General features: G+C 35.5%; 2 protein-coding genes across 2 annotated transcripts; both read right to left on the bottom strand.

Annotated features, from left to right (window-relative positions):
* Positions 1–2,900: 2,900 nt before the first annotated feature.
* Positions 2,901–4,309, bottom strand: LOC149191013 (purple acid phosphatase 2-like). Its single transcript, XM_089413489.1, has 2 exons — positions 3,582–4,309; positions 2,901–3,469 (listed from the first exon to the last, which is right to left on the bottom strand). Exons 1-2 carry the CDS (start codon positions 3,756–3,758, stop codon positions 3,251–3,253), a joined length of 396 nt encoding a protein of 131 aa, XP_089269615.1. The 5' UTR covers positions 3,759–4,309; the 3' UTR covers positions 2,901–3,250.
* A 348-nt stretch (positions 4,310–4,657) lies between these two features.
* Positions 4,658–5,590, bottom strand: LOC149191012 (chitin elicitor receptor kinase 1-like). The gene is made up of 2 exons (XM_089410639.1): positions 4,780–5,590; positions 4,658–4,692 (listed from the first exon to the last, which is right to left on the bottom strand). The coding sequence occupies exons 1-2, from the start codon at positions 5,588–5,590 to the stop codon at positions 4,658–4,660; spliced, it is 846 nt and encodes a 281-aa protein (XP_089266765.1).
* Between the last annotated feature and the right edge of the window lie 19,730 nt (positions 5,591–25,320).

Here is a 25,320-nt window from a genome sequence, read left to right as displayed (position 1 = left end):
ATGACTGATCCACATACATGGTGGACCAATTTTTGTTGAAATTTATGATTAAATGGATTGGAATTGTAGAGCCTGATTGGCACTGATGGACTTAGTAACAAATATCTACTTCACCCTGATTATGCATTGTGGGTTTCATATACAATTTCATGGAACAAACAAAAAATTTGATTAAAACTGTTGATTGTGATGGTATAGCTAGATTCAGCAATAAACGTATACTGCATCCTGATTTCTGCGAGATCATGAAAGTAAACAAATAATTTGGCTGTAATTGTATTTGTAGATTTTGATAGCATAGAAGGATTCACTAACAAACAACTTACTTCACTTGAATTATGCCAGTTGTGACATACAATTTTCTCAATCAAAGAAACAAGAATATTTTTAGAAATGAGGGCCAAGGTCGCTATTAAATGCAGATTCTACATAACAGATAGGTAGAGCCAATGTCTTTAAATGAGATTTTTTGGAGTTTCCTAGTGAAAAAATTTGTGGCCAAATCTTGATTTCTGTTGTTTAAACTGGTTTTTTAATTGTATATATAGATTCAGCACCCTCAAAATTCTCTAGGGCACTTTCTTTGTGAATAGTTCACCTAGACAGCGTGTGATTTCAATGAATCCCTAGCATATTTTAGACAAATTTAATAAGAAAACTTTCCAAAAAATCACATTTAAATACTATTAGAATCAAAAAATATCTTGCAATCCTAAAAATAAGAGCAAGTTCAAACCATTAACCTTGCTATTATCTGCCAGATTCCCGATATATATAAAAATGCCCATGGTTGCCCCTATAAACAACATCTGCTCACCTGAAAACAAAGCACTGCTATCAAAGAGAGGGGAGACTGCACGAATCACAAACAAACGAAAGAGACTGTTAAAAATTGTTGCTTGTTGCAGATTCGGTTTCTTTCTTGCTTGCAGTTATAGTATCTGTCCTTACCTTTGGGTATATTGGCTGTGAGATAAGAAGTGAAGAGAAGCGGAGGACACCATTAAAGCAGCAGTCGCAGAGGAGGTTTCGACTGGGGCGACCTGGGAACACATGCACATTACTCTAAACTCTTGATCTCTCCATTTGTCCTGTGAATGTGTTGCAAGGTCACCCCAGTCGAGCCTTCTCTGTCTCATTTATTCATGTGAGCCCAATATGCAGGGGAAACCCTTTCTGAAACTGCGTCAATGAATGTCTGTAATTTATAATTTATTGAAATGAGATTGATAGAGAAGGAGAAAGGAACAGAAATCTGGTAGTACAAGCAATACACGTGAAGTGCAGATATGGCCCTGAGATTTATGTTGAGTTAGGTCGAAATTAGATGGTTTCACACACTATCGGTGGAAGCAATGAAAGGGCTTAATCTCCTCCATATTTAGGTTGAAAGGACAGCGCCATGATGGGAGGTTAGTATAAAATTGCAATGTATGGAATGTACTCCAGTACTATTTTTACCAGGAAAAATTGAATAGTACAAACAATAATACTTTATTATAATAATAGAACGAATTGAAGTATAGTAAGGTTTGAAGGTGTCAAAGCCAGTGTGAATGCTGACGTGTCTAGCAGTGACTATTGAGACTGTGACATTAGCCAGGGACTTGCACACCAAAACCCAAAACCAGTTTCTGGCCCGATAAATCTTTTGCCATGGATGACATGTTATAAATCATATACATTTCACAACTTGCTTGACCATGGTAAGATAAGCACCGTACCTACCTAATGTATAAAAGAAGACTGATAAGTAGGAGGAGGGGCAGGCAGTCCACTGCCAAAGCGATGGTTGCTATAATTAGTAGAGGAATTGTAAGAACCGTGCTCTAATATGTCTGATTTTGAGTCTGAGTCAGTAAAGAAAAATGCTCAAATGTAACTATGTGCTCCTTCAGCAACCATGATGTCATGGTGACTTGGGAGCTCCACAGGCAATTTGTGAATTTCTAACCATTACATTAACCCACTTGCAACTTCTCTCGGTAATTCCTTCCTCGCATCTCTATTAGATACTTAATAGACATTTTAACATAGGATAATGTATAAAACACAGGGAGAACATCAAGGTCTACAATGGAATTTATTGTGAGTATTAAAATGTTTAGATATTTGTTTTCAGATATTCTAATATAATCCCACTGCAGCAGAGTGAGGTACAAATGTTGGAGAATTCCCAAAACAAAAAATACTTGTGCCATTTTGACTTCTTTTGAAGTTGAAAATTCTTCAGAGAAATAATCCCAACAGCAATGTTAAAATACACACAATAATCCCAAAATAGGGACATCCAGTTATGCCACTGCAGTAAGATCACCTGAAATATCACATAGAAAACAGCCACAAACCAAAGATCGCCCATGTGGCATGGCACTGAAACCGTTTACAATGTTAGTAACAAAGTGAGGAAGGATACTATGACATTAGCCAGGGACTTGCACACCAAAACCAGTTTCTGGCCTGATAAATCTTTTGTTCACGGATGATATGTTATAAACCATATACATTTCACACTTTGCATACGTATAGAAGTTCAGTTCGGCTAAACTTAACAGAAAGGAAGTATATCTCTAGGTGATAATGACAACTCTTCCATGTTACACTTAAGCTCAGTACCTTGTAAGGATTTTGTGCTAGAGGGTGCAGATTTCTGTAATAGTAGATAAAAATCAACTCTCTAATACCATTTTTAAATATTTCTAATAAATTTTTATATTTCTAAATCAAATTCCGTGAATTTGCCAGAATTCTTAATTCCATTGCTAATTTGTAAATAGCTGCACACATATGTTATTGCAGTTTTGATTTAATATCATTCTTATCTTTTTACCTTTCAAAAATATATTATTCACTGAACTTTCACTGAACCTTAGGGGCTACAGCGACAGCCATTCTACTTGAATATAAGACTAACCCAGGTAGACCTTTTACTTGAATATCTAAGCCTAACCCAGGTAGACCTTTTACTTGAATATCTAAGCCTAACCTAGGTAAACCCAAAAAAGTAAACCCACGGCTCGTAACAGAGAACCAGCAAAGTGGCAAGTGGATTCGACAGATCAGGCTACCCTTCCGGGCTAAATGCATTATTCACTTTGCTACAGGCAAAACTATGTTGCATTTTTAAAACCCTTTTATGGACCCTGTACCCTACTTTTCTTTCCGGCATAAATCAAATTGCTTTTGAATACTGTTTGTCTACACTAATTAACCCTTCAAAATCCATATTTTCTGAGCAAAAGAAGGAAAACTATATTGCAAGACTTACCTCTAGATTCCTCAGAGTGCAATGATGAATAAATCCAGATGTATAATTATAATACATATATTTGGTCATAATACCATATGCTGCATATGTGTACTTGGACTCCTCAGGGCCATACAGGACAATACTGGTTCCAGGCTCTGATGGTGTAATCCAAGAGACAATAACAGCTGTACCCTCATAGTCTCCTTGAGTGATATGAACCTGGTAAAATCAAAGCCCTAAACATCAGCTGATTCTTCCTTAGATGCCATTTAAAAAATTAGACTATTCATTCAAGTTGAAAATAACAAAGAAGAAGAAGAGACAGCATTACCTGTTGGGGAGCATTGTAACCAGGGGGGACATAAAAAGCACCACTATCCATGGGCATATCCACATTATCGTTAACCCTACGCACATATCTGCTAGTAATTCCTGCTTCAACTGATATACAAAAACTGAACGCCACCAATACAAATAACATTAATGAGTGCTGTTTGATTGCTTCCATTTTGCAGCCCAATCAAAACACAGAGTTTGAACTCTGTCAAGTTCTCTGCATAAATGTCTACCATTGATATTCTCCACTGTATATCTATCCTTTATATTCTCCGCTGTATATATATCTGTAAACGCTGAATGATTGAAGAACTCCTACGAAAGTGGGCTTCTCCGAATATGCCCAATGGATATTCAAAATACATCAGATTTTAAATGGGTTTTGTTCTTGGTCAAGGCATATGGTACTGCAAGTATTTTAATGGTTGATCGAGATATTGCGCTGCAAGGGTTTCGTTGTATCTGCCCAATGGGTACGCCCTTTGCATTCCTGTTTACCCACGACTCTATTGGTCGAGTCAGCCCGTGACATGAGAATGGCATCTCTGGAATAAATTATGTAATGGATATTCGAACACCTCACCTTTCTATTGATTTTGACTCTGTTATCTTCTCGATGGCACTGCATTCCAAAGTATTTTAAATCGTAATCTAGGATAAGGACTGATTTCAGAAATATATGGGGAAGTATTTTATAATTCTATATTTAAAGTTTTAGCATTATGAGTGATTGGAGAATTTTACAATTTATCATATGGTCAGATATTTCTGATTTTCCATTGTCTAACATATGGTTAGATATTTACAATTGACGGTTAGACTAATTGATTCATAATGTAATATTTGTTCCTATAAAAAGATCTTTGACAAGTCTCTCTTTGTTCTCTAATGATGGATAGAGCCACCCATTCCTGCTTCAACTGATATATGAAAACTGAACCCCACCATTACAAATACCATTAATGAGTGTTGTTTGATTGCTTCCATTTTGGAGCCCAATCAAAACACAGACCTTGAACTGTGTCAAGTTCTTTGCATAAATGTCTACCATTGATATTCTCCACTGTATATCTATCCTTTATATTCTCCGGTGAATTCCAACAAGCCTAAATTGATGGAATGAAACAAAACAAAGCTACTGAATTCCAACAAAGCTAGATTGATGGAATGAAATGGAGTGATTCCATGCTTACCTGCATATTCAGGGGCCAGATAACCAAAAATGGCGGCCAGCCTGGTTTCAACAGAAAACTTTCCATCAGGGGCCAGCTTGACGAACTCGAAATCCGAGACCTTGGCCCTCATGTCATCGCCCAGAAGAATATTAGAGGGCTTCAGATCTCTGTAACTGAAGCTCGTCTGTGCAAGGCTGTGCAGGTACTCAACTTGGCGGGCGACATCGAGGGCAATGGAATGAAATGGAGTGATTCCATGCGTACCTGCGTATTCAGGGGCCAGATAACCAAAAGTGCCGGCCAACCTGGTTTCAACAGAAAACTTTCCATCAGGGGCCAGCTTGACCAACTCGAAATCCGAGACCTTGGCCCTCATGTCGTCGCCCAGAAGGATATTAGAGGGCTTCAAATCTCTGTGAATGAAGCTCGTCTGTGCAAGGCTGTGCAGGTACTCAACTCCGCAGGCGACATCGAGGGCAATGGAATGAAATGGAGTGATTCCATGCATACCTACATATTCAGGGGCCAGATAACCAAAAGTGCCGGCCAGCCTGGTTTCAACAGAAAACTTTCCATCAGGGGCCAGCTTGACCAACTCGAAATCCGAGACCTTGGCCCTCATGTCGTCGCCCAGAAGGATATTAGAGGGCTTCAGATCTCTGTGAATGAAGCTCGTCTGTGCAAGGCTGTGCAGGTACTCAACTCCGCGGGCGACATCGAGGGTAATGCTAAGCCTCTGTTTCCATTCTAGCGGCCTCAGCCCGGCCGCCGCCCATTCAAACAGATGCAGACTCAGCGGCCCCTGGGGCATATACTCGTACACCAGCATCTTCTCCCCGCCGTCGATACAGTACCCAAGGAGACGAAGCCGATGCGCTGCTCAGGCAGTTAAGGAGTTGCAGCTACCTCAACATAATCTAACGACTCAAAATGGCTCAATCGTCTAACATATCATCTAATGGTGCAAAGTAATGACACGTAGGCAGAGAGCAAAGTTGATTTCAGAGGGGAACGCCTTACGGCGTAAATATGGTCGAATAATGATTCACATTTCCCTACAACAAACAAAAAATGAATATTGTTGTGTGTTTGAGCAATAATTTTCTTGTCATATATTATCTGAAATTATTTTAGTATTTTTTTCCACAATTTTAACTATATATATATATATTTGATAAAATAATATATAAGTATAAATTTTATAATTATCATTTAATTAATTTTTAAAAATTTAAAATAAAAGTATTCATTATTTTTAACAAATTTTGTTAGTTTTATATATAAACATATTTATTTATAATTTAACAAGAATATATATATATATATATATATATAATTTAAAGACAATAAAAAAACATGTTAAATAAATTTTACTTACATATAATGTTTATGGTATATTGGTGAAAATAAATTTAAGATAAGTGGAGCTACTTAAAATTTATAGTTACACCGAAGATCTTCATCGTCAACAAATCTCAGGATGACATACATGGTCAAATCCTATTGGCTTACGTCCGCTGTTGGCTTATATCGACTTTGAGTTCTGTTATCAAGAAAACAGCAACAAAATTGTCTTAAGATAGATGGACTTATATCGGCTTTGAGTTCTGTTATCAAGAAAACAGCGACAATTCTTCAACATATATAATAAATAAAATTCCCTCTCATGTTGTTTCTGAGAGTGGTGATAGACTATTCTTTTATATTTTTTCAAATTTACTTTTATTTAAATGTATAAATATATTTAAATTTAAAATAATTTAAATTAAATAATAAATAAATTTATATAATAAACAAAAATAAAATTTTAAATAATGATAAACGTTTAATCTAAGATTTCTGCCACTAACATTTCTTAGAAAATCTTCTCTACTAACATTTTCATTTTTTCGAATTAAATTTATTTTTTATAACTATTTCTATTATTTAAGTTTATGTGTAATATTTTTATTTTATAAAATTTTGAAACTTGAATTTTATGAAATTAAAATTGCAATCATTTTTATTTTTATTTTAATTTTTCAAATAATTTTATATTTGAATTTAGATTAATTTGATTAAAAAATAATAAATTAATAAACAAATTATATTAATAAATTTTTATTTTCAAAATTAAACCATTTTATATTTATCTTAAATCTGGATCTACCAAGTGTCGAGAGTGATCAATTCTCTTGAGGCACAAATTTCTATTAGATAGAAAACAAATTTGATCATTTTCGACATTTGGTTTCATCTTCTAGACAAGGTGAGATCTCAATTTAAGATGGATCTAGATTGCTAACCATAAATGTGATTGTGCATGCTATAACATATAGTTTACTAACTAACTAATGTGGTTCATCTTCAACCAAATAATGTGGTTCATCTTCTGGACAAGGTGAGAAACCAATCGATCAGAAGGTATAAATAGCATGGATGCATCATTGCCCAGAGATAACTGTTGAAAACTAGCTGTTGGTAAGTTAGTTAAAAAATTATTGAAAAAATGAAAAAAAATATATATTCTTTTTATTTTAATAATTAATTTTTGAATAAAATAAAATTTACTTTATTTATATAATTTTATATTTATATTTATAATTGTTTTAAAACTTGTAATAGTAGTGTAATAAATTTGATTATTTAAATTAAACTTCCATATCTCTTTTATTCTAATCTTTTTTTAATCTTATCATTATTATTATATTAAACTTCCATGTTTCTTTTATTCTAATTTTTTTTAATCTTATCATTATTATTATATTATAATTAAGTGAATGAAAAAATAGGTCAAGATAGATTTTAAACGCTACCACTAAACCTTTAAGTACCTATAAATACCCCTTCCACAAACATAAATAAATTGTAAGGACTTGAACAAAAAAAATGTCTTTATATATAACACTTAATTTTCATATTACTTGTCAATTGAGTTAGCCTCGAGGAAAGATCGTTATTCAATATATAAAATATATGCTTTTAATAAATAATTCATTGAAAGAATTAAAGAAGAAATTATGCAATTGAATTAAACATTTATAAAGTGTCTTTCGTAAAGGCTCATCTTGTATTATTGTTACAAAAGATTACATTCATCTGCCCTTGCTGCTAATGGTCGTCTCGTTGGGCATCCAGCCTAATAGCACAAGTTTGGCGTGTTAAAATTATGCATATTGTTTTTAATTTTTCGGTCATATATATATATATAACAACATATTTTATACATCTATGTAATATTTAATTTAATTATACATCTAATTAATATTTAATTTAATTATTATTATTATTAAATTTTGTTCATACTTAAATATGTCAAGTTACAATAGAAAATTATTATTTAGGGTGTTGTTAAAATTGACATTTCAAACCCTGGATGCGAGTGCTCTGCATAGTCATTAATTCGATGGGATGGAGGACGGCGAGGTGTGAAGGGCACATGTCCAGCATGCGCGCCGGACGGAATACCGGGTGGGAAGACGGGACATTAAGCGAGGCAAGCGTTAAGGCAGATAGAATGAAGGGTCTCGGCATTAAACAGAAGTTTGGCTCCGCACGCGCTGAGAATTACCCGCCTGCAACCACCCTGATAGCCACAGTAATGGCGGGTGAAGATCGAGGGAGAGGCGCCCGTTTATTTAAGAGTTCTGGCAGCAGCGAAATGCTACTATGCCTCATGATATTCAGAATCATTCTGGGTTTTGGTTCTGCAAAGGTCTTGGGTGGGTCTGGCTCTGTCTGCTGTTTTCGGATTATGGTTGGGGAGAAGGACTCTTTTGCAGCTGAAGGAGGCTGCCGCGGTGGTGTATGCAGATTTAATCTGGCTGATAGTAAAGGTTACCCGGGTTCGCAGGCTGTTAATCAGGGCGGTAGCGGACAGCTCTTTGATGGTAGCGGAATCCCCACTGTTGCGCCTAATCTTCCTTCGGCTGCAGGTAATACTCTCAATGTAACTTGTGGATTTCCGCCTGCGGTTGATTATTTTCATCTTGCTGTCTGCAATTTCTGGATAGTTATGACGAGACCCCGCCAGCGTTTGTTAAGCCGTAGGGGCTCCGGCCGTGGCAACCCCTCTCGCCCTTCTGTTGGGCCGGGTTCCAAGGAGCAGGTTCCAGACCCTCTGAGATCTGAAAACGTCATGAGACCGGGTCAATTTATCAATCCAAGTTCTCCAGGTTCTACCGGCTCGCCGTCCTTCGGCTCTGCTACTTTCACTTTTAATTGTGCTCTCAGTCGACCCCGAATTACTGCTCATGTCTCTGTGCTTTTCCTGGAAGATACCCAAGATGAAGGCGAGCCTGGTATCACTCTGCCTCACTCCCCTAAGCCTTCTTCTGCAATGAACTACAGGATATCACAGCCTGCCAGTGCTATCAATACTATTTCAACTGATCCAGCTCAGACGGAAGGGACGGAAATTGACGAAGGTGGCTGCAGGATTGTTGAAGAGCCCCCTGATGTTTAATCCCATGTCTCAAATCCTCTTCAGTTTTTTGGTCATCTGGACAAGATTCAGTTTTGGCTCTGTTTGTCTGATTATATGTGTTTGTTCTTGTGTCGGATCTACTGTCATGTTTCATGTTCCAGTGATATGTGCATGTATCAGTGGTATGTTCATGTGTCGATTCTATAGTCAAGTCCCAAATGTTTCTTCCTGATTCCCCTGCGCGGGATATCTTCTCTCATCTTACAGTTTTGGACTAGACATGCTCATTCGGCCTATCTCTCAGGCACGATGATTATCAGGACCCAAATGATGTAACAGTATTCTCTTTTTGTAAATAATAGATTAATCTTACTTAGCAAAAAAAAAAATTGACACTTCAAATTATGTTTTATGAAAAAATATGATGTAGATTTTTAAACTTGCTAAATGCAAGTTATACTTATTCCAAGTTGACAATTTTACTAATAAATTTATATTAATTAGTTATCCATCCTTTAATTAAATACTATTATTGTAACACTATTATATTAATAATAATAATACAATATATCCTTACAATTACTAATTTCCCTAAAACTATTATGTAAGTCCCTATTAGATCACTAATAAATTGATACCCTAACCATTAATAATAAGAATAATACTATTACTATAACTAATATTATTTTTAATATATGTTAAATATTAGTATAGATATTCCCTTTTCATGACTAATTTATATGATCTAGTATATATAATATAACATTAATTAATATTATTTGAGTTAATGTTAAATCCTTACTTTTACTAATATCCCTAGATCTATTAATACTTATTCCAATTAAATAGCCTTACTATTAAATTTATATTAATTAGTTACACAAGACATTAATAATAAAATTAATACTATAACATTATTATAATAATAATATAATATTAATCATTATTAGTTATTATTAAATCCTTTCGATTACTAACAATTACTTTCCCTAGATATATTATTATATGTTAACATTTCAAACAATTTTATTATAAATATTCCCTAGTAATATTGTTAACTCTAATATGGTTAACTTTTCACTTAAATAGCATATGAGAGGCATTAAAATAATATTTGTTTTAGCATAATAGTATTATATAATTATACAACTTGTATAGTCAAAACTAGCAGTTCTTGGTCAATCTTAACCGTGTATCCAGTATGATCTAATATAGCCATTTTTCCGTATAGCCATTTTTTCAATCAAACCTAGATGTTTGTTGATCTGCTCTCACCATTTAATATGCAACCATGATCTGATTCTCCAACTTGTCCTAATGATAAACCACACTTGTTGGTTTGAAACACATTGACAAATGTATTATCATGTGATTTAAGCCAAAAAAGTTTTTCTCATAAAGTTCAATAAAGTTTTTTATAAAAATTGAATATTAAATTGAATATTTTAAAATTAAGAAAATATTTTTTAATTTTTTAAAATCTAAATTTCTATTTTTTAATTGGTGAATATACAAGATGTGACTAATTTTACCTATTTTTAAATAAAATTGTTAGCAATAAAAACAATTTAAAAAATTAAAAATAACATTAAAAAATCCTACTTTTACCAAATGTCTTAACCATTAATTACCTTATCTAGATCGTTCATTACTTACAATACATATAGTTTATTAATAATACATAAATCAACACAATAGCACAACAAATATTAACAAAAACTAAGAGAAATAGTTTAGTCCCAACAAGCAATTAGGATGTGACCATTATTTAATAATCAAAGCAATACCTTACCTCAAGCCTTTGAAGTATGTGAACAATCTGTTAATCGCACAATATTTTTTGGTTATGAAGATGAAATTTACTCTATGGCCCTTTGTAATAAATTACCTTTAAAGGTTCGTATTATTTTGAATAAAGAGAATAAAACAAAATTAAAATAGAAGTTATTATACATTATTACAACTACTTTGATAATACATCTCGGTATATTTCTTGGGATTACTAATGTGGTGCATAGTCAATGAAATTGTCATCCACTACTTAGTTTGCGAGTAGTGGTGTTCTGTGTTGCCATAATATAATTGTGGTACAAATTTTGATCTCTAAGGTATTAATTTAATACTCTATCTCATGATACCAACCATGCATCATCATCTCACACTATGGGAAATGCTAATACCCACACTATTTGTTACATCAACTCCCACACTATTTGTTACATCAACACTGGTCCTGTCTACAATATCTATACCAATGACTCCCATGTTTCTGGGACATGTCCTATGTTATAAACATTTGGACGGCTTAGCATACGACATCCATTAGTTCACCAAATCCTTGAATACCATCATCCCATGGAGGAATATGCTTTGGCTCCTAGGATGCTGAAATTATCTTCTGAACCTTCTCCCACTCACCATCAGTCTGCCATTACGAACATTCACCCACCACTTGTTGCTAACGACACATAACATTTCATATGGTTCATTTCCTCTTCTATAGTAACCCTTCTTTACGCTATCTGTTCAAAATTATTTGGTATGAAGACAGCTAAACCCAACACAACAGTGACACCTCTGCCAACTGTATAGACCCATCAAATCTGCACATTGTCAACTTTGTTGGTTTCTATGGCATCAACCACCAGATAATTTTCTTCTCTGTCTACTAGCATAGCTAGGTCCCAACCTTATCCTCACAACCTCGCACAAATGACTTCACCATTGGATAATATTTTTCACTAAGACAAATATATTCTAGAGGCCATGACAGAACCTCAATGTTTGTGGGATGACATGCAGCATCGTTCATTATTTATACCTAAAAAATATTTTGCGTCTATTGATGCGCCGATTCATGAAATTTGCATAATAGACTTAAAGGATTTCCTGCCACCAAGACAGGTATATTAGTTTCAAAATCCCATCTTAGCTCGAGCCGCATTTAAGGGAATATGTCAAATATCTCACCTACCATCAAGATATATATTTCAACCAAAGTTGACATAGTCGAGAAAATATCGTTGGGAGAACCATGCTCCCCATAGGAGGTGGCCTCATGCAAAGTCCTATTTCAAGAATATAGAGATATCTCTAGATGGGCTTACTTGGAAATGTGAGGCATCAGTCCTACCATCATAGAGCACCATATTGATACACGACATGATGCCCACCCCATTAGGCAAAAAAAAAGTCAACACTATCTTTCCAAAGCAGAAGTGATCAAGCAAGAAATTGACAAGTTCCACAAAGCTAGTTTCTGTTATCCTATCACATACACCTCTAAGGTTTCTAACCCTATACCTGTCATGGAAAAATAGGGCACCATTCGCATTTGTATTTATTTTAGAGATTTGAACGAAGCATTTCCCAAGGACAATTAACCTACACCACTGTGTTATAAATCAATTAACGAAGCAATGAAATACACAAAATATTGTGGAAATACAAATTAAAAAATGCATAAAACAAGAGAGAAACATATATATGTGGTTCACCAAATTTGGGCTATGTCCATAGAGAATAACCATTCCTTCATTATATATTATCTAATAAAATGAAGACATACAATGTACAAATCCGTTGTAATTTCCTCTTCACTTTCACATAGTATCCTGTCTCTTTCTTAAACAAAATAATAATACGCAATCGTAATAAAATTCCCTCATATAAACTAAGGGTTTCCTTCTAGGGAAGAATACCCTAAATTAACATAACTTCTACAACTAGATCATCTGCCTAAGGAACGACCCAGATTGACTATGAAATTACAATATTTCACAAGACAAATTTTCAACTATTTCTAGCTTTGGGATCACTCCCTTGTACCCCCACTAGGCGGGGATCATAAAAGTCACCATGTTCCCCCTGGACCCCCCTAATAATGATTAAACAGGCGGTGTTGCTGCCTTTTTAGGAATGGGGATCCAACAGGGATGAAACAAAAAACCTTTGAACAATCAAGAAGATAATCAAGCTCCACATGTAACACCTTCATCAACCAAGTTATTGATGCATGTGTCAGTCACGAAGATCTATCCTTCATGGATGGCTTCTTAGGTTATAACTAGATTTAGATTCACCATACGGATCAATATAAAACAACCTTTGCAACCCCATGGGGCACATTCGCATAGCAGTTATGCCCTTTGGTGTTAAAAGTGATGGTGCCACTTTCCAATGGGCCATGAATTATATCTTCCATGATCAGGCTCATCTCATACTAGCTTATTTGGATGACCTCACAATATGATCTAAAAAGTGCTTAGATCATTTGGAAGATCTCCACCCAGTGTTTTAGAGATGTCGACAATATAAACTACACTTGAACCACCTCAAGTGTGTCTTTTGCATTAACATGGGAAGACTACTGAGATTTGTTGTTCCCAACAAGGTATTAGAGTGAATGCTTTGATTTTTTAGGACATCTAGGAAATACCACCTCCAAAAAATTTGAATAAGTTACAAATCTTGCAAGGTAAGGCCAATTCTTTATATCGCTTTGTTGTTGATTACACCACTTGCGCGCATGGATTCTTGGACATTCTTAGTCGAGACATTCCCTTTCAATGCGATGAATAGGCCCAAAACTCATTTGAAGCCCTAAAAGATGCATTATATCAATCTCCATTGATTAGTGCTCCTGAACACACTAAGGATTATATACTCTACTTATCATCATCTGAAGTAGCCATCTCAGGGGTATTAGTCCAAGAAGGACCAAATAATAGAGAACATGTTAGCTATTACATCAACAAGAGCATTTCCAAGCCTGCCTTGAAGTATGAGCCAACAAAAAAGACAACCTTAGCACTTGTACACTCTGTAAAGAAGATTTGACATTATATCATCTTACGAACCACCATTGTAATAGAAAATATTAACCACATGAGACATTTACTCACTCGTAGTATAATGAACCATAAATACGTTCGATGGATGGTTATCTTGCAAGAATTTTGCCTACAATTTTCTTCCCCCAAAAGCAAGAAGGCTCTTATCATTGCAGAGTTCATTGTGGATCTCCCTATAGAGTCCCAAGGGTCACCCATCAATGATTTTTTCCCTAATGAACATTTATTATTTATATCTACAAATGACCCTAGTATGGAAACATTTTCCTCTTTCTTAGAACTCAAAAGTTCAATCCTCGGCGTACTCATGACTATTAACAAAGCATTCACCATTGAGCCCCTTGGTACCTTCTCATGGGCGACATCCTCTATCGCCAAGGCATCGAAACAATTCTCCATCGATGAATTAATCTAGAGTAATTTGAGCAGGTCTAAAATGAATTTCATAGCAGATGTTGCAGTGACCACCTATCCGGGATAGACACTACCTAAAATATCCTCCATGGTGGCTATTTTTAGATCACTTTGTTTCATGACTGTATTCAAACAGTTAAGATATCTGAGCATTGCCAGAGATATGGTCACAAGGTATGAGCTCCACCTGCTCACATACAACCAGTCATCGTCACAAGCCCCTTATGCAAATGGGGCATCAAATTCATGACCTGCAATCCTCTATTCTCTGGCACCATATGTACATTGTGGTTATTGTTGACTATTTCACAAAGTAGAAAAAGGCCATGCAAACCTATAATAACAACGCAAAAACCACTACTTGATTTTTCTTTAATCATGTCATAACATTGTTTAGTGTTCTCAAGGAGTTGGTCTCAGATCATGAAAAACACTTTGAGAATGAGATATTTCAAGAGTTATCCCAACACCTTGGTTTCTCTCATGATTTTTCTTCCCCATACTACCCCAGTCCAATGGCTAGGTAGAAGTTTTCAACAAAGTACTCAAAATAATGTTACAACATATGGTGAACAAATGCTAAACCATAGAACCACAATTTTTTCAGCCCTATCGGTGTAATGCATAATTGTTAAAGCATCCATAGTGTTCACACCCTTTCAAATTGTATATTGGGCTGAAGTTGTTCTTGCCATTTATTGCAAGATCCATACCTTACACTCAGCCATCGAATTCCACCTAACTATCTCACCTTTAGAGAAGAATCTCATATAGTTGGAACACATTGACAAAAGTAAGCAGGAAACACTCCAACATAATAAAGCCCCCAAAAATAGGACTAGAGCCTCTTTTGACCACAACGTCACCCATTGATCATTTACCGAAGGGGACTTATTGTTGTGATGTTTCTAGAAATATTTAATATCAAGGAATTTCAAAACCTTATGGAAGGGTCCATACATTATTAAGCATTGTCTCCTTAAGGAGACATACATGTTAGCAGAGCCTACCAGGACTTGCCTCAAAAAACCCATCAGTAGGCTTTACCTTAAAAATTTCTATTCGTAAAATTCAAAACAACACTAGAATGTAAATGTATGCACCATGACTCATTTTTATGATGATCACTTCATTGCAGATGAATACTAAAGTCTTTCATAATGTGTAGAAAATATATCATTTTCTAGCCTATCATCACATGTTCATTGATGGTGCCTCTCGATGGTTGTAAAACCTCGCTACAACATCTCAGGCCATATACTCTCCCAACCTAAAACCCTTCCACCAGAATGTGCTTTGTATAAAGGGGTATACTACAAGAGCAGGAGTATCATTCTTTTGATTTCTTCCTCCTATTTTGACATAGAGCACTGAAGACAAACTTGTATTTTACACCACCATTGTTTCTTGTTGTCTTCAACTCCCAAGCTATACATTTGCATGCATATGCTGAGAAGCATACCTTTTTTTCTCATATCTACAGCTCATTGTCTTGTGCCTGATATTTCTACAACTGTATCATTTGATATGGCTTAAAAATGGGGCAGAGGAATTACCATATATGCCAGCAATCTTGTCATGACTCCTACTGAAATCATTCCTACTCCTAGATACTTTGTGTGTTCTTGGGTTGCTGCTACCCAACGCATTTTATTTTCTTGTATGCCATCTACATTTTATGGCTTTATGTCCAAAATTATTGGAATAAAAACAATAGCCATAAAAAGTCCTTTAAGGACTGAAGATACCTTTTCTTTGTGGGCCTTTTCCTTGAGGAGGAAAGAACGTCTACTAGTTCTTCATGTTCCTTTCATGACAGTTTGCATTGTTTCCTTGCGCTCTTTCTTGCAACTACCTAGCTCTATTTTGCTACTCTACTTGGAGTTGTTTATTATCCTTCTGTTGCTTCATTTTCTTCTTTTGTTGTTGCTTCTTCCCTTGCTACTAGTGTTCAACAACTTCTTCTCCTTTGTTGTTGTTAGAATCTCGAGCTGCCTTTACGTGGGAAGTTGACCCTTCAACCCTCACAATGTTCAAACTTTGATTTTCTTTGAAACCCAAACCAACCTTGATGAGAGAGGATCTTTTCTCGCCAAGCATCTCATCCAATACTTTCCTATTCTCCTCAAGCTTATAATATTGAGACAACTATTTATTTGTATTTTCTAAGTCATGTCTGAATGAGACTACTTCAACTTGTAGTCTCTTAAATTAAGCACACAACATAAAGCCTTTGAACCAACCAATAATGAGAGTTGACACAGAGGTGACGAATCCACCAATAGGATCAAATGGAAACCAACATACTGCTTGAATCCCAATGTTTGATAATGTAAGTTCTTGTCGAACACAAGGGAAACCACTTAGTCAAACAACCATGATATTGATCTATTGTGAGCACAAGGTCACCCATCAATGACGTAAATAGTGCTAGGGTGTGTCTCTACGCCTACTCTCGGAGCAATTAGTCAGATTCAATAAGAGCATACATGCCAACAAGAAGTCAATGGAGACCTTCTTAACCATCACAAGCGAAGGACTAAATAACTCATGTGATACTGAAGATAACTTGAGAGATCGGGTATGGCCAAATAAAAATGAGTCAAGAGACACTGCAGAATGGATGACATAGGTTGACTTCCCTTGAAAAAAATCATGACTCAAATGTGACTCTATGGAAGAATAAAATAACTTTGTATAAGTTTTGAATGCAAGAGGCATTAAAAAACTCTCGATATGTTTGGAAGAGATAACCAACCACAGGAGGACTAACTAAATACCAAGGTTATGACTCTCTTAAATTCAAACTATGTGCCATCCCAATGGAGGAAAGAATTATTTTGAGTGCTTTGCTCTAGGGTGACATAACTCACTCTTGCTGCCATCAAATATTGAATTAAATGTCCTACTCCCACTCTTTATTAGAATATATAATTTTTTTGTCCTTTTCATATTTAAACCTTGAAAAAGAATAAAAGAATGCCTATACTACAATGGAAAGAATCAGTGTTAAAGGTAGATGCACTATTTCCTGGGACTGGAACATCTGTATGCTCAATGCAAGGTATTGAATATTAGTCGTTAACACCCAAAGGAATGTTCTTTCCATGCATAAAAGGTGTCAAGTCGGGGAGGCTAATGAATGCATGGCTTGAACTTGCAGAAAGATCATGGTCAAAAGTGGTTGATACATGATTCAAAGTGAAGACGACTTAAGGCCAAAAGGCATATAAGTAGTCAATATGCAATGCAACAATACAACTTAGCACATGGAAGCCTCAAGGGTATAAATCTGCAATGGTAGCGAAGAAGAAGAGGAATGAGGCTTCATTGAAAAGTTATGGTGGGACTAAAGAGGAATCCTGAGTCTCAACAACTCTTGCAGCATGGGAAAAATATGTTAGTGAGGATATAACTATGAATCCCATGGAAGGAATTTCTCTACCACTATGTTACAATTTTATAAGATGGAGAGTGAAAGTGGTTTGAAAACAACAACATAATGGGGTCGACTCTATGGAAAGATATCACAGTATGAGCTTAAGATGCATAATGCAGCGAAAAAAGTGATATGTCCTAACCTATATTCCAGTGATGAAAATTATACCTGCCATGATAGGTCTGTGATCGTGGATTCAAAGTGGTGAAAAAATGTCACAAAGTCTTCATTTACCCTGGAAAACAACCTCCCCCAACACTTCAAGCCAAAAGTTAAAAATTTCATGAAATAATAAAGTTTAAAAATTATGAACTTTATAAAATTGGGTTTTAAAGTTTTAATATAAAAAGACATTTTGACTCACCAAAAATTCATTTTAACTTGCAAGTGTTGAGAGCTTGAGAGCTTGGGAGAAAACTTGGGAAACTCCATTTCACTATTTCCTCAACCAATTCATCAACTGAGGCTTCTAGGTAATTCTAAATCCGTAATCTCATCCATTTTATTGCATTTTGAATGAATTCATTCAATTTGCACTGTTTTATTTTTTCTTTTAAAAACTGTCTTTGTGTCTACATTGGTCGGCTTTTTGGAAACCACGTATAGAAATACCTACACACCTCTTTCCAAAGGAAAATATGCATGTATATGCAACTATTGTTTAAGAAAGTCACATATGTGCAGAGAAGATTGAAAAATATAATTTCTAATGGATGAATTCTCTTAACTTTGTAGGATTGCAATTGTTTGGAAAGAGAGGGAACACATTGATGTTGACAATGAGGTTTTAAATAATCCAATGGCATTGGATCTTTTGAGAGGATGTGGATTGCTCATATTTTTCATGATGTCAAATAGGAAAACCAAAACTAGATTATTAGATATGCTTGTTTATTACTGAGATCTAGAGCACGAGTTGTTTATGATTGATCAAATGCCCTTACAAATTGATGTGGAAAAGATTTACTTCATCATAGGACTTTCCCAAAGAGCAGAATAAATTGATCTAAAAGAGACGGCCTGAGGAGGCCTGAATGTTTCAGATTAAATAGATCTCTATTGCACACTAGGGACAGATAAGGTTGGATCACAAATTTTGATAAAAAATGTAAGGACCCTCTGAATTAAAATTATCCTGTTTTCCATTGTCATGATAGCACGCTCGACATCACTACATTAGGCCTCTCAACCTACCATGTTCTTGGTATTAGAGTGCCTTCATCTGAAAGTCTTCGATTGGTGCACATGGCTCTTGGCTTGCATGAAGAAGTAATTGTATTCATTGAGGCGAGTGAAAACAAAGAATTTTGTCTATGGGAGAATACTTAGCTCCTTTTTCTTTGAGAGAATACTAGAACTTTGAACTAGAGCATCTACAACCATTAGCATTCTTAGGGACCCAAGGATGGCTAGATGGGTAGACTTGATCAAGTGACATGGCAGAGGTGAAGTCACTCAATCAACATTTGACGACAAGTTCTTCCTCTGCTGGGAACAACAATCGTATCTATAAATGAATATCCTTATGTAGGCATATATTATTGAGAGGTCCCATATCTAGAACTTCCTGAGGGTGATTCATGGGGGACATGGGTAATTTTTTTTTTAACTTTTATACTATTTGAATTTTTTTCTTTTAAATATGATCTTAAGAAGTTAAAATTCTTCTTTCGTCAAACAAAAATATTGCAAGATTTTTTGATCACAATGCAAATGTTGGATCAGTGAGACCTACGGGTCTACCTAGGTATAGCCATCATGATAGATACATGGAGAGAGAAACATCAGAGACCAAGAGATTCCTTCATGTAGTTCAGAGGAAGTTGAAGAATTTGACCTGCTAGTTTCGCATGGTAGCCATAGAGGATCTCACTTAGGTCATTAATAGACAAGCAGTAGGAGAACCATGAGAGTGGGTATGACTCTTCTGATGGGTGGAAAATGTCATCATATTTCTTTGTGATTCTCATCCAGGGAAGGACCCCCAGACTTAGATTAGATGACTAATATTTTTTTTGGGCACGATCGGGCTTAAGCCTCAATTTTGTAGGACATTTGTCCACATTTTGTAATATTTTGGAAATATTAATCCTATCTATATACAAAAGGTTTCGTGATGATTTGATTATATATACAAATGATTTTATGATATTTTTTATTTTAAGATGATGAATGATTAATGTGCTAATCTAATGCTTGATTAACTATAGAATCAACAAATGCATTTTCTGATCGTGGAATTATTGAATAAAGGTAATAAAATTAAATCATCTTTGTAATAGTCTTAGTCCAAGAAATTTGTGATGTAATAAAGGATCTCTCACATGATATATGTTATTTAATTAAGATACCACTAGTTGTGAATCAAAATAAACCAATAATGATTCAATACCGAAAGATATTGCTTCAGATAGTAAATTAATGATAGAAATATATTCAACCATATTGTTGGAAGAAAGACCAATAAATACGACTCTTGAGACTAATAACTAACAATGGATAATATATTACCCAAGTGGCATAAACTAAGTTCTGAGTATGTTTAATAGAACCATCGGTGAATCCTAGAAACATCAAATCACCCATCGAAACCTACCAAAGCAAATAAAAAATACTAACATAACCACGAAACCAACAGACATAAAAAAAAAACTATGTAAAATATTTACAAAACAAAGAAAATTCTAAGAAACAACCTAGCCATAATACTTCTTAAGAAAGAGCCCTTTTTTGGGCTTCGATAACATGTTTCCATCAAAGTTAACCAACTCATATGCACCTTTCTTCAAGACCTTTTTGATGATAAAATGACTGTACCACATTGGTTTGAACTTGCCTACCCCCAAGCTATCCTTATCTTGCTCATAGATAAGGAGAAGGTCACCTTCATATAAAACCATAGGATGCATAGTCTTGTCATATTGGGCATTTACTCTCTTTTTATGACCTTCATTCATTGTGGCTGCATCGCAACGCTGCTCATCGAGATGTTCCAAATGCATAAGGAATTATTCAAGACTAGATGTGTCTGGAAGAAATTCAACCTTTAATTTAAGAGACAGGATCTCACATTCCACGGGGAATATTGATTCCAAATCATAAACTAGTTGAAAAGTAGTGGAACCCATGGCGATCTTGAAAGAAATCCAGTATGCCCAAAGCGTAGGATATAGCATGATGTGCCAGTTGGATTTAACTTTATTGATTATCTTTTGTAGGATAGTTTTGATGGATTTCTCTACGGCTTCAACCTATCCATTATCTCGAGGATAGTACAAAGATGAATGCTCCTGCAGAAATCCCAATTTGAAGCCAACTCAGACATCATATTATTCTCAAAATAACTTCCATGATGAGTGACAATCTCCCTTGGGATACCAAAATGTGAAATTATTTGGTTGAATAGGAAAAGAGTTTTTGTCTCACCATTGTTATTGAAAGTAGGCACAGATTTGACCCACTTTTTAAAGTAGTCTAATGCTACGATAATGTACTTGTGACTCTTAACCAAGGCCATGTTACAAGTCGCAAAATCAATACCTGACTTAGTGAAAGGACTGACACTGATGACCAAGAAAGAGGAGTTGGATGATCGTGTATTTTCTGAGTATATACATGACAAGGATGTAACTTCTTGACTGCTTCCATGAAAAAAAATTGGGATGTAGCAAGACTAGATAGATGACATCCACAAGCTCCACTGTGGAAACCTTCAGAACAAACTCAACTTCTTCTAGGATTAAACAATGACTAAGGATTGAATGAATCCCACGATGATACAAAGTGTCACCAATAATAATATAATTTTAGCTAGGTGACACAATTTTGTACATTCATCCTACAAAAATGTTTGAGGGAACTTCGAGGATTGGAGATATACTATGATGTCCCAATACCAAGGATCATGTGAAGAGATAAGGAACATATGTTCATCAAGAAATGAATCTTCATAAACAAAATCATCTTCACAAGGAAACTCTAAAATTAATTCGTCGAATACTAAATATCTTTTAGATTTGGCAGAAATAAACTTGAGATCAAATCCTCGTAAGATGAAAATCCATTTATTATACTTGCCACCAATCACACACCTACTGAGGACAAATTTCAATCATTCGACGTTAGGTAACATAAAAGTTTTTCTAAGCAGAATATAATGATGGAGCCACTGGATAACATGAAGGACCGCGAAAGCTAATTTCTCTATATGAGAATACGTAAGTTCATGACTAACGAAGACTCAACTCAGATAATAAATCACATGATATCTAAGAGAATCATCCTTCTAAACAATAACCATACCAATGGTTGATTTTTTTGTAGAGAGATACAAGAGTTAATCCTTGCTATAATTAGGTGGACTTAAAAGAGGAGCAAAGGTCAATGCCCTTTTTGAAGCATCGAAGGAGCATTGAGTGAAATTGTACCAAAAAAATGGAACTCCTTTCCTCAGTAATCACATAAATCCTTTCGTAATCTCAGCGTAATTTATGATAAATCTCCTTATGGAATTGCCTCTTCCTTGGAGACTCTGAAGTTGACAAATCATCGACAGGGGAGGCAAATGATGTATTGCCTCAACCTTGAAGGGATCAACATGAATCCCTTCATTGGACATAATGAATCCCAATAACTAACCGGATGTGATAGTGGAAATGAATTTATTACGGTTCAACTAGATCTTATACTGACAACATCTTTCAAAAACCAAATGCAGGTGTTTTAGATGATCCATTCTCTTTTGAGAACAAATAGCTAGGTTGTGCAAATATTCTTCTATTATGTGCTTGATTTCATGGAAAGCATAAGACATGGCCTACTGAAAAGTAGCTCCAATATTTCTTAGGCTAAAAGGCATCTTCTTGTACACAAATGCACCCTAAGGGAAAATAAATGTTGTCTTCTTTTGATCTTCAGGACATATAGTTATTTGATTATATCCTGAGAAATAGTCCTTGAAGGAAAACACCTCATTTCTTGCACACACATTAATGATCTGATTGATAAATGGAGCAGGAAAATTATCTTTAGGACAAGCCTTATTCAAATCCCTAAAGTCTATGCATACTTGGATCATCCTTGCTTTTTATCAACAGTGACTCAATTCGAGACCCATTTACTTAGAGGTATAGGGTATATGAAACCCACCTTAAGCATCTTTTCAAACTCAACTTCAATTGTTGCAACTTTCCTAGGATTTACCATCGAAGAATTTGTTGTATAGGCTTAGCATTTTCATATGTCTTGATCTCATGTTGAACTATCGATGGATAGATTCCAGGCATTTCTTCATTAGACCAACCAAACACGTCTCGAAACTCCTTAAAAATGTGGGTATAAATCTCAATTTCTTCAAGGGAACATGCAACTCTGATTGAGATATTCTCGATGATATTGGGATTCCTGGAAAAGTTCATTGGAATGGTTTCCGAGAGATTAGACATACTACCTTCGGAAAAATAATCTAATGGAGCTAAATGATTTAGATTTTTATGAACACTTCTAGTTGAAGAAGGACCAACCAAATTTGATTCAACTTCATGCAAATCAAGGAGAAAATATGACCTATGGGGCAAATCATTCCACTGTCTTTCTTCACTATTAATTACTTCTTAAATTTCCTCTTCAAATGGTAAGACATTATCAATGGAATCCATAGCTGAAGTAGTGTCAACAGTCCAGATCGGAGCCACATCACCATCCAAATCCTTTGATGGGGGAGGAATGGGGTCAGAATCTACAAAATTCACAATAGATTGGTATGTGATTTTTGCTACAAATATAGGATACGTTATTCTACCTAATTTCCCCTCTTCGAATGTGGTAGTAGAGGGGGGTAAGGGCCAAGGATAAAAAGAATAATGAGCTCTGAACAAACCTTTTTGAGGAGCGATCCTGGAGGATGAAATGTCATTAATATGAGCGTTAGGAGAAAGAAGATAAAAAGTACGCATCAATGAGGGATACATTTTAAATCCCAAATTCTGAATAGGTTACTTGGTATTCTTCACCAAGGGGATGGTCGAGTCAGAAGATGCATTGGGATCATTAGGAGAATAAGCCATTTGATAAATTGTAACAATTCTCCCTTCATGAGGGAAGCATAGGATGTGAAATAATGATGAAACAATGGAATCCATTGCATAAACCCAATTTTGACCCAATAAAATATTATAATCAAGGTTGGCATCAATTATCTCTACCTACACATTGACAACCTTACCCCCAACACAGACAAGAAAGGTTGGAAGAATTCCATGAGGCCTATGAGAATGACCATCAAATGCAGTAAGGAGAGTAGGGGAAGGAACAAATTTCGGGGACCTAATACCCTTCCAACATGACATCAAAATAAGGCATGTGGAAGCCCCTTCATCAACTATAGTTCGAAAGATATTATTTTTCCGATACGTAAATTTAATCACAAAATCCATGTGGCGAGGGATTCTCTTTTTAAAACTTGAGATATCAAATGTAATAACAAGATAGTTCTTCAGATCTACTATTCTGATCGCAGTGAGAAATGCACTCCTTTGCACAGGACATGATTGGAGTACCTCTAATGTTGGCATCGCACAGGGGCTCTCACCCATATCTTAGACAATATAATTCTTTGAGTAGCCCTAGTGTTGGGATTGAAATTCAAACATTTTGTGGAGCCTTTTGGCATCTAAGGTATAGACTCGACTGCAGGCCTCGTGATATGGAGTGGCATTAGGATATTAGAAGTAGCCTTAGCCTTAGAAGGTTTCGGTTCACTGTAATCATGTGATGTTGTAGAAACATCAACATGAGACCTTACCATATATACATTTGGTGTGGATTTCCCATCCTGGTTGTGCCTTGAGGGAGTTCCAATACTAACATTAGTGCCAGTAATCAATTTCTACCCTTGGGACAAAGGGTTAGTCAGCACAGCCTGGGAACTTGAAGAACCTTGATGAGCTAACAAGTGCAGATCATCCTGAATCTAGAAAACATGGGTAAGATGATCCTGATTTCATAACTTGCATGGGAATTTTAAGTTCTTCCTCGATTCCTTTTGTCCCTTGCCAATATCATTATTGGGCTTGTTCGTATTCCCCTTCCCAACCTTTTATTTATTCTTACCACATCCCTTATTCTTCCCATCATATTGTTAGTCTCCTTTGGTATTTTAATATTGGACAACATTAACTACTAAAGGTTGGGAAGGCATAGGCACTGATAGCGTAGCCTATGTCAAAGAATTAGATTGTAAAGACAACTACTACAATTAATTCAACAGGTTAGCCGTACTACTATTGATTGACCCTAAAATTCTGTCAGCATGGGATCCCATCTTAGGTTTGGCTAGATCGATCTTCGATCGAGGAGAATCATGAAGAGTCTTGTAAAGGACTTCAAACTAAGAATAGACAAATTCTAACTGTGGGGCTTTAAAAATGGCTTGTTCTTTAGTGAACACT

This window comes from Pinus tabuliformis, chromosome 3_1, assembly GCF_031772625.1.
Source record: "Pinus tabuliformis cultivar Carrire ecotype Pingquan chromosome 3_1, CPIR1, whole genome shotgun sequence".
In the NCBI taxonomy this organism is placed as follows: domain Eukaryota; kingdom Viridiplantae; phylum Streptophyta; class Pinopsida; order Pinales; family Pinaceae; genus Pinus; species Pinus tabuliformis.
Note: the sequence above shows the minus strand (reverse complement) of the source record. Positions and strands in the feature narration are given on the sequence as shown.